The sequence below is a fragment of the Melospiza georgiana genome, chromosome 10 (assembly GCF_028018845.1).
Source record: "Melospiza georgiana isolate bMelGeo1 chromosome 10, bMelGeo1.pri, whole genome shotgun sequence".
Classification (NCBI taxonomy): Eukaryota; Metazoa; Chordata; class Aves; order Passeriformes; family Passerellidae; genus Melospiza; species Melospiza georgiana.
Window position 1 is genome coordinate 542,199 of NC_080439.1, and position 12,115 is coordinate 554,313.

Sequence of the window (12,115 nt, forward strand, 5' to 3'; positions counted from 1 at the left end):
TGGAGCTTTGCTTTGGGAAGGTGAGCAAGGGACTGCTCACCAGGTGAGGAGAAGGAGCATTCCCAGTGCCTGGTTCCTGTCCTGACCGCTGCAGGGCTCTGTGCCGGGGGCTGGGGAGGAGCCTGTGGTCTCTGCAGTGCCGCTGTGCTGTGGAGCTGTCGGGATGGAGCCTCGCTGCCCTGGCCCGGGGCTCCCGTCCCGTTTGGCCGTGCTGCCCCTGGGTGTCCCAGGGTGTGTGGGGCCAGGGGAGTGCCCGGGGTCGGGCTCTGGAGCCCGGCATGGGGCCGTGTGTGCCGGGCCGGGCTGTGTGTGCCGGGCCGGGCCGTGTGTGCCGAGCCGGGCCGTGTGTGCCGTGCCATGCCGGGCCGGGCCGTGTGTGCCGGGCCGGGCCGTGTGTGCCGGGCCGGGCCGGGCCGTGTGTGCCGTGCCGTGCCGGGCCGGGCTGGGCTGGCCGAGCCGGGCTGTGTGTGCCGTGCCGTGCCGGGCCGGGCCGGGCTGGGCGAGCCGGGCTGTGTGTGCCGGGCCGGGCTCTCTGGGCTCCGAGCTCCCTCCCTGCCCCGGGGCTGGGACACGGGGCTGAGCTGGGACAGCCCCGAGCAGCTGACCAGGAGGAGGAGGGCTCGCTGCTGCTGCTGCTGCTGCTGCTGCTGCCCCAATTGCGGTTTGTCTCCCCCAGCCCGGTGCGCACACACGCTGTCCGTGCGGGACGTGCCCGCGCACCCTCCAGCCCCGGTGCCCCCGCTCGGTCCCTGTGTCGGGGCTGTCCCCGGCGCTGCCGTCCCTCCTCCCACGGATGGGGAGCCAGCAGAGGCCCTGCCGGAGCCCCGGGGCTGCTGGCCCACCCAGAGCAGAGCAGGGGAAGCTTCTCCCAACCAGAAAAGTGCTGGTGGCTCCGTGCTCGGGGCCAGCGCCTGCGAGTGAATCAGCGACACCAGCCAAAGGCTGCCTGGGCTTCCTGGTTTCCCTTTCTGAAGAGGGTTGCAGAATTCTTTGAAAAGATGGAAAGAAGTGTGAAGTGCTGCCAGTTTCCAGATGCAGCACTCAGGAGGGGCTGCAGGCCCCAGAGTGCACAAAGTGATTTTTAACAAACCCTCGAATTGCGCTGCTCTCCCAGTGCTCTGTAACCGACAACAACCTTCCCAATACGAGATCTCCATAAAAGACAGAGGTTTTTGCAAGCACCTCAGATATTTCCCAAGCTGCGAGACTCATCAGATCAGTCTGCTCATTCAGAGCTATGTGGTTTTTCCAGTGAACCTGACAAGTTTTAACATGACTTGAATGAAGTACGAAGGAAGAGAACATTTATTCTCCTCATATAGCGAGAGAGCTCAAGTTTGCTTTCCTGTACTGAAAGAGGTGAAAGGGAATACAGTAAAAACCCTTTTAAAGCAAATTCAGATACTGTATTTGCTGAATCTTATTTTATATGACTTGAGCTCTGTCAGGAAGCGAGTTACTGAAACAATGGACCCACCTGCACTTTGAGTCGTATCTGAGAAGGAAGGATCAGTAGAAACCGAACTTTTTTGCCACCATGAATACCATGTACGAGTGAATAAAAGGTTGGTAAAGGCATGCTATTTCGAGAATGTTTCAGGCTTCGAATTGATCCGGCATTAAGTTTATGGTTCCAAGTCTGTCTTTCAGCACTATATCTGAATTCCTGTTTTTCCAGCCAAGGGTGAGAAAGTGCTAGCAGATTCACTGAACAACTTATCGAAATGCTTTTCGGATGATCAGAGCTCGCTTACCTGTCACCATCGTCGCCTTCCGCTCCCGGAGCTGCATCCCAGAGGTGCCTCAGACTCCTGCAGAACCCATCCTGGAGCTACACTGGGCAGGAGAGAAATTCCTGGGAGAGGGCAGCCGAACCAACCATGGCTGCCAGCAGGATTTTTGGGCTTCCGATGGCTTTTTTGGGGGGGATACCTGCTCAGAGAGTCAAAATTCCCCTGGCCAGGAGCAAGTGGAGCAACTGGCTCTCTCATTCCTGGGAATGACTCACATGCCAGGCTAGGGGAGCTCCTGCTCACTTCCTGGCTCCAGCGCAGCCGGGACGCAGACAGTGATTCACCTGGGAGGGGGAGCGCTGGGGAGGCTGCGGAGCCCGCAGGTGCTGCTGCTCTGCACTCACTGCCAGCCTGCAGATCTGGCGCTGGACAGATGGAAATACCTACTGATCGAGCTTATCTTGTCAATTATTAATTTGATTGTATTTATATTGCCTTTAGTGTTGGGCTTTGAACCGATGCTTCCTCCTAAATAACGTGCAGGGTGAAAATGGAGCTCCAGGTCTGTCAGGAGTGTTGCAGCTGAAATGCCCTGTTTCCTGCCATGGTGCTCCTTAGGACTGGCTGAGCCCACTGCCTCTCACAGCCCTGCCCTCCGTGGTCCTGCCGGTACACATGTTTACAATCAGACTATTTAGTGCCTCTAGAGCACTGAAACAATCATGGGGTAAAATTGGGACATATTATACTGGGACTGCTCTATTGGGACAAAGTTCTGATTCATGTCAGTGGAGGATGAAGTGGGTAATTTTCCATATCTGCTGCCTTCTGTAAAAGAAAGCAAATTCCCATTTCTCTCATTAAAAATTTGGGAGAAAAGAAAGAATAATCCCCAGTGCTCTGAGAGCAGTGGCTGCCAAGGCCATTTTCTGTCTGTTCTGCCTGGCCTTTTCCATAGACATGTTCAATTTTTTTCCCAAATACCTGAGGGGCCGAGCCCCTATTGCCCCTGTGCACAGGAGCCTGCGAGGGGCTGAGCAGGACCCACCCGCTGCCCCACAGGGCTGAGCAGCTTCTGCTGGGCATCCCTGTGCTGAATCCCACTCTGCTGCTCGTGGGCAGACTCCAGAATCTCCTCTGGCCCCGGGACCTCTCCCTCGGGTCAGGCGCAGTCCCTGATCACACAGACTGCTGGCACAGCTCGCCTTTGAAGCCCAGCTTTGCAAGGCAAAGCAGGCCATGCAGATGAGGCTGCAGGAACACGGGCCCATCTGCTGTGCTTTCAGCTCTGTTACTGCAGGCTCACCCCGGCAGCTGCACGCCCTGCCAGCAGGGATGGTCCTGCTCAGGCACCCCTGAGGGTGGAGGAGGCTTTCCCTGCAGCGAGGGACAGGAGACCTGATGAAGCCTTTGCCTTTGCCTTGCTTTGACTGTGCAGGACAGTGTGTGCTCCCCTTGCCTTCCCTCAGCCGTCCCTTGTGCTCCGGGCTTTGGCAGCTGCCTGCTGGGGTGGGGGAACAAAGCTCAGGGGGTCTGGGGGCGTTTGTACCCCCTGGAACGACGCCCTGCACGAGACACCGAGCTCCAGAGCCGGCGCTGTGTGGGGCACAGCTCCTGCATCCCTGCCCGGGGGCACAGCTGGGCACAGCTGGACTCTGTGGGCACAGCTGGGCCCAGGGAATGCAGCCACTCCTGCAGTCCAGCATGGCACAACAACATGTGTTGCCTACATTTGTGCTGCTGCTTTTCATCACTGCCAGTGCTGGTGGTCTCCCAGGCTGGGGTCTGAGAACCAGTGCAGCAGGATGTGCCGTGGGGAAAGAGGGAAGAAATTTATAGTGGAAACTGAAATGCTTAAAAAACGTGATTTAATTGCTTACAGAGACCCAGGTGTTCAGGGGTTGGCACTTTGGCAGTGGAGTTTACACACCAAAATTGGTGTGTTAGTAACACTCAAATAATAAATAAAATCTGCGCTGGAATGGGGTTTTAATTTTAGTTTTTGGATATGGTGCGAAGGCACATTAACTTTTCTTTAAAATCTCTGTATTTTGGCGTACAGAAGGATGTGATGGGCTGGCAGCCGGTGCCCTGGCATCCCCGGGCAGGCGGGATGCAGACGTGCAGCTGGCAGCTGCCAGGCTGAGCAGGCCAGGACGAGCTGACACACGAAACCTGCAATGGGGGAGCCTGCCCTGAAACAGCGCAGGAGAAGTGAGAAGGTCTGATGCAAAGAACAGCTGAAGGTAACCTGTAACTTAACTATTGTTCACGTTATTTACAGGCTGGATGTCCCTTTTTGTGTTTTGATGATTAGAGAGCAACTCTCAAATTTCATAAGAGCCCGAACAACGTTATTACAACAATTACTGTGTTACCTCATTCTAAAACGTCTTCACTGCCATATTTAGCAATGTGAACTGCAAGGTTGTGCTACAGCAGATTCATCACCTGGGTAATGCACAGGACTGGCTGTTTCTGCTTTTTAAGCAGAAAAGTGTCAGCCAGACCAGAGCTTGCATCACGGGGAGGATTCTGCAGCGTTGGAGCTGCAGATGTGCAGGTGGAGGTGCTTTTGTCAGTCCTGGAAGAGCTGGCGTTTCCCCTTTCCTGGTGTGGGTTACTCCAGTCACTGTGTGGTGCCTTCACTCACAGGGAAGGAAGGAGGAAAGTCTCTGACCAAGAGCTGACTTTCAAAGCTCAGTTCTTTTCCCCGTGAGCTGCTCGCTGTGTGCTGATAGGGAGCCTGGAGCTGCAGGCCTTGTCTGGCTGGTGCTGCCTGCAGGCTCAGCTCTGTCCTGGTGCCCCCAGTCCCCCCTGTGCCCTGCTGGCTCTGTGCATGTGCCATCATGTGGGTCAGACCGTGGCTGCTGGACCTGTCTGCCCAGCTCTGCTTCAGGATGCAAATCATTGGTTTGCATTTCTAATTAATTGAAGCACGGCTCGGAGTACTCAGAGCTGGGGAGCCTGGATGGAGGGATGTGGGTAGCTGTGCCAAGGGTCAGGATGTGTCTGTGGAGGGATGTGTGTAGCTGTGGAGTGATGTGTGTAGCTGTGCCAAGGGTCAGGATGTCTCTGAAGCGCAGTTTGTCTCTGGGCACCCAGGAATGACCATGCTGTCCCTCTGAGGTGAGGCAGGAGGCTGCATGTGAGGGTATAAAATACTTCCTTTTTCTGAAACATGAGGAAAATGAAACATTTGTATAAGCCTCTATGTACACAAATGAGTGATTTCCTACTAAACTCACCTGCTGAGTGCCCTGTAGTTCCCTTTCCAGGAACCCAGTGACCTGCAGAGATGCTTAGGACAAGTGTCAGTACTTTCTGTGTGGAGCTGGCCCATGGGAGCCTGTGACAAGGGTCATTTCTGCAAAGGGTTCAAAGCCTTGTGCCAGTTTTCAGTTTCTAGGTTGTCTGGAGTGAGGACAAACCATGTAAGGGAATATTTGTCTGTGGGAAGGGAGAGCCCTGCTGCTGCCTGGGATGTGATGGGCTGGAGTGAGCATAGGTGGGATGGGAACGGTGGAATGGTGCTGGTGTTTGCTGTCCTGTCTGTGGGATGGGAATGGTGCTGGTGTTTGCTGTCCTGTCCATGGGCTGGGATGGTGCTGGTGTTTGCTGCCCTGTCCATGGGATGGGATGGTGCTGGTGTTTGCTGTCCTGTCTGTGGGATGGGATGGTGCTGGTGTTTGCTGTCCTGTCTGTGGGATCAGAATGGTGCTGGTGTTTGCTGTCCTGTCCTGCACAGATGGGATGGTGCTGGTGTTTGCTGCCCTGTCCATGGGATGGAATGGTGCTGGTGTTTGCTGCCCTGTCCATGGGATGGGATGGTGCTGGTGTTTGCTGTCCTGTCCGTGGGATGGGATGGTGCTGGTGTTTGCTGCCCTGTCCATGGGATGGGATGGTGCTGGTGTTTGCTGTCCTGTCCGTGGGATGGGATGGTGCTGGTGTTTGCTGCCCTGTCCATCTGCTCTGTCAGGGAACAGCGAGGGGTTTGCTCAAGGCAGCACCAGCACATTCCAGGTGGGCTGGGACAGAAACCAGGTTTGGGAAAATGGTGACGGCTGTATTGAATATGCTGGTAAACTTTGCAGAATTCCACAAATCCCTGGGCAGCCCTGCAGGAATGTGGGGAGCCCATGGCAGCTGCTCTGGGCCTCCTGCCAGGGCAGAGCTGCTCTCCAAACACAGCTCTGTTTGATCACGTGCAAAGCTAAATTCTCCTTGGGGTGTTTGTTTGAGCCTTAAAAAACAGAGAGCTAAACTTTGAGCCATTTTAACTGCTGTGGTTTTTATTCCATCTGGAGGCAGTGATCTAAAACTTTGTAGAAAAAATGTGCAAAATCCCAAGTGCTGGTATTTAGGGACTTTTCCCCTAGGTGCACCAAGCAGGTGTTCTGTCCTTGCAGTCACCTTCACTGCTTTGCCACAGAGTTTGGTGGCTTTGGCTCCCTTTTACCTCCCTAAGAAGCAACAGCTGAAAAACAGATGATTAAGACTGCTCAGAAACCTTTGTCACACCCTTTATTTAAGGACCAACTCATCCCATTTTGTGGTTACACCCACCCTACCACGGGCTCTCAGCTGTGTGAGCTGCCACTGTGTGTGCACAGTGTTGGATGAGCCTCGGTCACGAGCAGAAATCACAAAGTACAAGAAATTTCTGGTTTTCATCTTGTTGGTTCCTCAGTGCCCGCCTGCTCTGCCGGTGCAGAGCTGGATGTGCTGGCAGTCCCTGGAGCTCTGTGTGAGCTGTGCTTTGGGGAAGGCCCGTGCACAGACCCTCCTCTGCCAGTGTCTGCTCAGGGCCCTCTGTAATTGTCAGGCTGTGTCAGCAGGTTGGGAGGAACATTTCCAGCCTCCTGCATGCTCCTCCAAGAAGTTATTAAAGGGCTGGCTACTTCAGCAGCTGAGAATTTATTATATTTACTTTTCCTAAAGGCGCAAAGTTTATCCTGATAACAATGCATGTGTGTGTGGGGAGAGCCTTTAATGCCACAGCATTTAATGTAAGAGGTAGACAATGGCTGAGATAACACTGATTTATAGGCAGATTCAGAACCAATTGAAAGCTGTTTGGAGATAGTTCAGTTTCCAGTTAGGAAGGGTGTTCCAGCTGCGGAAGGTGTGTAACATGCCTGGTGGAGGAGATGTAGTGGGTAGAAGTTGCTAAATAAGACATCCATCTCCCTGTGTGGCACAGGCTGGGGAACCCCAGGGGCAGAGATAATTAAAGCACAGCAATCTAGAGCAGCTTTGAGAAAATCTAGCTGTATGGAGCAACCTGCTGGGTTGGATTGGGCTGCTGTGAACAATGAAATTCTAAAAATAGCAGTCTGGTGGTGATCAAAGTGTCTGGCACGTGTGAGAGAGAGTAAAGCTGGCAGGAGAGCAGGAGGGGAAGGGGTGGTTTGGGATGAGGGACACTGCAGTCTTGAACTAGTGAGATAAATTCCAGAATCTGGGGTCAGTTTCTGCGCAGGCAGAGTCCCCGTGGGATAGGCAGGGAGAGCCCTGTGAGTGGTCTGGTGAGCTGGGTGGAGGGGAGTCTCTGCATGGGGAGGCTCTCAGGGCCCCCTGCTCCTGGCCTGGGCTGGCACTGGAAGGGCGAAGGTGCCACCAAGGGGGCATCTCTGGGTGTTCCTTAATGGTGAGGGCAGCGTGGGGCCGAGCCCCACATGGCTCAGGGTGGGGATGCAGCCCTGGCTGCTCTGCTCGCCGGGGCAGGAGCATGTCCTGGGAAAATGGGGTGCTGAGCTGGGGTGCTGCTCTGGAAACTAGGGTGCTGAACCGGGGTACTGAACTGGGGTGCTGCCAGCATTGTCCTGGGAAATTGGGGTGCTGAACCGGGGTACTGAACTGGGGTACTGCCAGCACTATCTGGGAAATTGGGGTACCGAACAGGGGTGCTGAACTGGGGTACTGAACTGGGGTACTGCCAGCATTGTCCTGGGAAATTGGGGTGCTGAGCTGGGGTGCTGCCCTGGAAACTAGGGTACTGAACTGGGGTGCTGAACCGGGGTACTGAACTGGGGTACTGCCAGCATTGTCCTGGGAAATTGGGGTGCTGAACTGGGGTGCTGAACTGGGGTACTGAACTGGGGCACTGCCAGCACTATCTGGGAAATTGGGGTACCGAACAGGGGTGCTGAACGGGGGCACTGCCAGCACTGCCCTCCACCAGGCGCTGCTGCTGGGAGCAGAAGGAAGGGCGGTGAAACATTGTGGGTGGCAGCAAAGTAATTACACGTGTGAGAGAGGCGAGGCGGGCTGGGAAGGGACCGAGTCCTTGCCTCTGTTCCTCCCCTTGCCTGCTCTTGGTGTGCAGCCAAGCTGACGCTCAGGGTAGGAATTACTGACATACATGGTCACCAGCTCTGGGGTTCACTCCCAAATAAAGCTGGGTTGCCCTTCAGAGCAGCCAGAGTCAGTAAGCTGCTCAGGTGTTAGCAAGTGAGTTGGTTTAGTTTAAAGGAGAGAGAATTAACCTGTGGATTGTCTTAGGCAGTTTGAGCAAAGCCTTTTGGCCATTAAGGCTATGCAGTGAGTGTACTTAAAAAATCCATTTTGCTGCATTTATTGAGTGTTAGTATTGCTTGGCAAACACCCTTTTGTGCTCTTCAGCAGAAGTAAACCAAACTGTTTTTCAAGTTCTCTATGCGGATGCAGAGCAGAGTGTGCAGCTGCAGAATCAGGACTCAGTGGGAGATACTCGTGTGTCCAGCTCTGTTTTTGGGTTTGCCTGGGCTGCTCCCTGCAGAGCCCTCACCCTCCTGTAGAAGACCTTGTGCAGGAAGGGCTTGCAGAGGAGCAGGTAGATGAGGGGGTCCATGCAGACGTTGGTGGCTGCCAGCCACAGCGTGCTCTCCTTGGCCACGAACAGCCGGTTCTGCAGCCGGCACTCCATGTGGGCCCTCGTCTGGCTCACGGTGTAGGGCACCCTGCTGAAGTGGAAGGGGGCAAAGCACACGAAGAACACGGTAAAAATGATGAATACTTTCCCCTTGATCCGCTTTTCGCTTCTGTTGCCTTTCTTCTGTGTTTTTACATAGGACTCATATACCTTTCTGGCAATGACTACATAAAATAGCAGCATGAGGATGAGGACAGTCCAGAAGATGAACTGACAGACGTAGTTGACAGCCTCGTGCCATTTCAGCCCGAGGTGGCTCTTCAAGGAGGCACACTTCCTCACGGACTGCGGCGTTGCTGCCTTGTTGGACAGGACCATGTTGGGCAGGGACAGGACGAGGAAGAAGAGCCAGACCAGAGACGCCAGGATCTTTGCTGAGGTCAGGTTTTGCACCCAGAACTTCCCAAAAGGTCTCACAATCTTGAGAAATCTGTCGAAAGCAATGAGCCCCAGCAGCACGATGCTGATGTACATGGTGTCATAGAATATCACGGCTGAGAAGCGGCAGACAAAGGCCTTGAGCTGCCACGGCGCCAGGCCGGAGTCCGTCAGGATCTTCAGGGGCAGCATCAGCGTCATGATGAAATCAGAAACCAAGATGTTTTTCAAGTAGATGATGAAGGTTGATGTGCTTGGGATGTGGAAGAAGGCCCAGCAGGCCAGGCTGTTCAGCAGGAGCCCCAGGAGGAAGATGAGGGTGTAGAGCACGGGGAAGAGCAGGTGGGTGACGGTGGTGTCACGCTGGCACGGTGCAGAGGAGGGAGCTCCACTGGTGTTACCCACAGAGCTCGTGTTTGCAGAGCCTCCCATGGCTGGGAACAGACTTGGGGGAGAAGGAGGGAGAGAACACAAAACACACCCTTCTGTAGTAGTATTACATGTTCCTTACTGTGGCAGCAGGTTTGCATGAGTAAACACCAAACCCGAGTGTGGCTTAAGCAGCCCGGCCAATTTCTCTTCTGGTTCATGGAAAATCTAAATCTTTGCTGAAATTTAAATTGTTTGCAGGCTAGCATCCACTGAAGAGTCAAAAGGGTTCACACTTATTTTGGAGGCCTAGGGTAATGTCAGCAGGGTATAAGAGCAGACTGCCTGGAGCACTGCTGGCTTTTCCATGGAAATGTATTTCAGTGCTGAATAGAAATGTTAGAGATATTCTGAATATCTCTAACATTCAACACTAAAATAGAAATAGTTTAGTGTTGAATATAATATAGAAATAGCAATGTTAGAGCTGTGGTCCAAAAGCCAGCCACTCCTGGGCACGTGACTTCTGGTAATTCTTTCCAAGCACCCACTCTTTCCCTTATCAGCACAGCTTCAGATAGCATTTCCAATGCCAGCTGCACACAGGTGGCTCCCAGCCCTGAGCACCCTGCACACCCCGAACACTCCGAGTACCTGGGCAAGCCTGCAGCAGCTGTCACGGGGCCCTCTGTGGCTGTCCCCATCTCATCCGCTGCTCCTCTGCCAGCAGAAGCCTCGAGCAAAGTGTTGGGAGTGGGGAAATGTGGAGAAAGATGAGACGTTTTTCTGCTGGTGTGTGGTTTCCTTCCTCATTTCAGTGCCGCCTGAGTTGGTCACATTGCTATTGCTTCTGTCTCTTCCCTTTGCTCTGTGTGAGAAAGCACACCATCTGCTCCTGAGCTGGGATAGGAAAGCTGAGCCTGCCTCTCAGGACAGCCACATTTCTGGGTTTGTGTGTGCATGGGGCAGACAGACCTGCTGCCCCTGGGCTGGGAGGATGAGCAAACACAGAGTGTTTCCTGACAGCTTTCCAGGATAACCCTCCAGCGTAGCTCCCGGGTGTTGTTTGTGTGTGAATCCTGGATGGCACCAGTCATTGCCAAAGCATTACAAGGGTCTGCCCAGAGCCTCCTGACAGTGGTGCCAGGGCCTGCCCCCTCTCCTGCCCCTGGTGTCCCTGACACAGGGCCTGGGCTGGCTCTGCCTCTCCCGGGGGTTCCTGGGGTTCAGCCCATGCAGGCAGGGATTGAACCTTGCCTGGGCTGGCTCTGCCTCTCCCGGGGGTTCCTGGGGTTCAGCCCATGCAGGCAGGGATTGCCCTGGGGGGCTCCTGGGGTTCAGCCCATGCAGGCAGGGATTGCCCCCTTGTGCAGCTCACAGCCCCTTCTGCCCGGGCAGGGACTGCTGCGTGGATTGCTGGTGTGTGTGTTGGGTTTGGGCTGCAACTGGGTGCATTTCTCTGAGAGCAGAGCTGTCTGTGTGAGCTCATTGCTGCCTGCTGGTGGGACAGCCCTGGCCCAGGGCTCGCTGTGGGCAGTGCTCCTGCTCAGGCCATTCCTTGGGCTGCAGCAGTGTCAGGGGTTTGTGCATCAGCACCTGGGGCATTTTGGCTAACGTAGGTGCTGGTGTCAGTGCTAATGGCTGCTGAGGGCAGGCAGCCCTGGGGATGGCTGGGCTTCAGTCACGCTCAGCACTGCCAGCAGTGTGGTGTGTCCTGGCTGTCCCTGCCCTCTGGTCCCCACTGGTGACCATCACAGTCCACTGCAGTGCCCCAGCACTGCTGTCCAAGGCAGTGCCTTCCCTGTTTTGAGCTCCTGATGCTGTTCCCAGCTGTCAGCAGGTACCTGTGCACACCTGGTGGCTCTGGGGGACAGGTGTGTCTGTCTGGACAGGCTCACCTGGCCAGGGAAAGCAGCTCCTGCCTAATTGCCACTCTCTCTGCACGTGTAGGTGCAAAATGTGTGCAGGATGAGCTCTGGGTGGGAGTGGGGCTCGTGGCACTGCCCTCCCTGGGCATTAATGGGGACTGCCCTGGCCCAGGGGCTGTGGGCTGCTGGGGGAGCACGCTCTGAGGTGGCACAGTTTGAGGCAGGGTGGGTTCATCCCAATGGATTATTAGAAATGCACAGTTTGAGGCAGGGTGGGTTCATCCCAATGGATTACTAGAAATGCACAGTTTGAGGCAGGTGGGTTCATCCCAATGGATTTTTAGAAATGCACAGTTTGAGACAGGGTGGGTTCATCCCAATGGATTATTAGAAATGCACAGTTTGAGGCAGGGTGGGTTCATCCCAATGGATTACTAGAAATGCACAGTTTAAGGCAGGTGGGTTCACCCCTGTGGGCTGTAGGAAATGCACAGTTTGAGGCAGGGTGGGTTCATCCCAATGGATTATTAGAAATGCACAGTTTGAGGCAGGTGGGTTCACCCCTGTGGGCTGTAGGAAATGCACAGACCCCAAGGCTGAGGGTGGCAGTAGGTGCAACAAGTGAGCTGCCCTTTAACTTCTTAGGAAATTGGGTTGCACAAGTGCCCTGGCAGGCAGGGACAGGTCCCAGGAAGGATGGACAGGTGATGGCTTTGGCAGGCTGAGCTCCTGTGTGCTAGGGACACACACTGCTCAGCTGGAGCTGTTTGCAGTGGTGAAAAATGAACCACAACTTATTCCAATAGCCCACAATCTATTTCATGGGTAATTGCTGTGATACCTCAAAATGTCAT

General features: G+C 54.6%; 1 protein-coding gene across 1 annotated transcript; it reads right to left on the reverse strand.

Moving 5' to 3' along the window:
• Window positions 1–8,298: 8,298 nt before the first annotated feature.
• P2RY13 (purinergic receptor P2Y13) lies at window positions 8,299–10,197 on the reverse strand. Its single transcript, XM_058031317.1, has 2 exons — window positions 10,048–10,197; window positions 8,299–9,469 (listed from the first exon to the last, which is right to left on the reverse strand). The coding sequence occupies exons 1-2, from the start codon at window positions 10,095–10,097 to the stop codon at window positions 8,425–8,427; spliced, it is 1,095 nt and encodes a 364-aa protein (XP_057887300.1). The 5' UTR covers window positions 10,098–10,197; the 3' UTR covers window positions 8,299–8,424.
• Window positions 10,198–12,115: the final 1,918 nt, after the last annotated feature.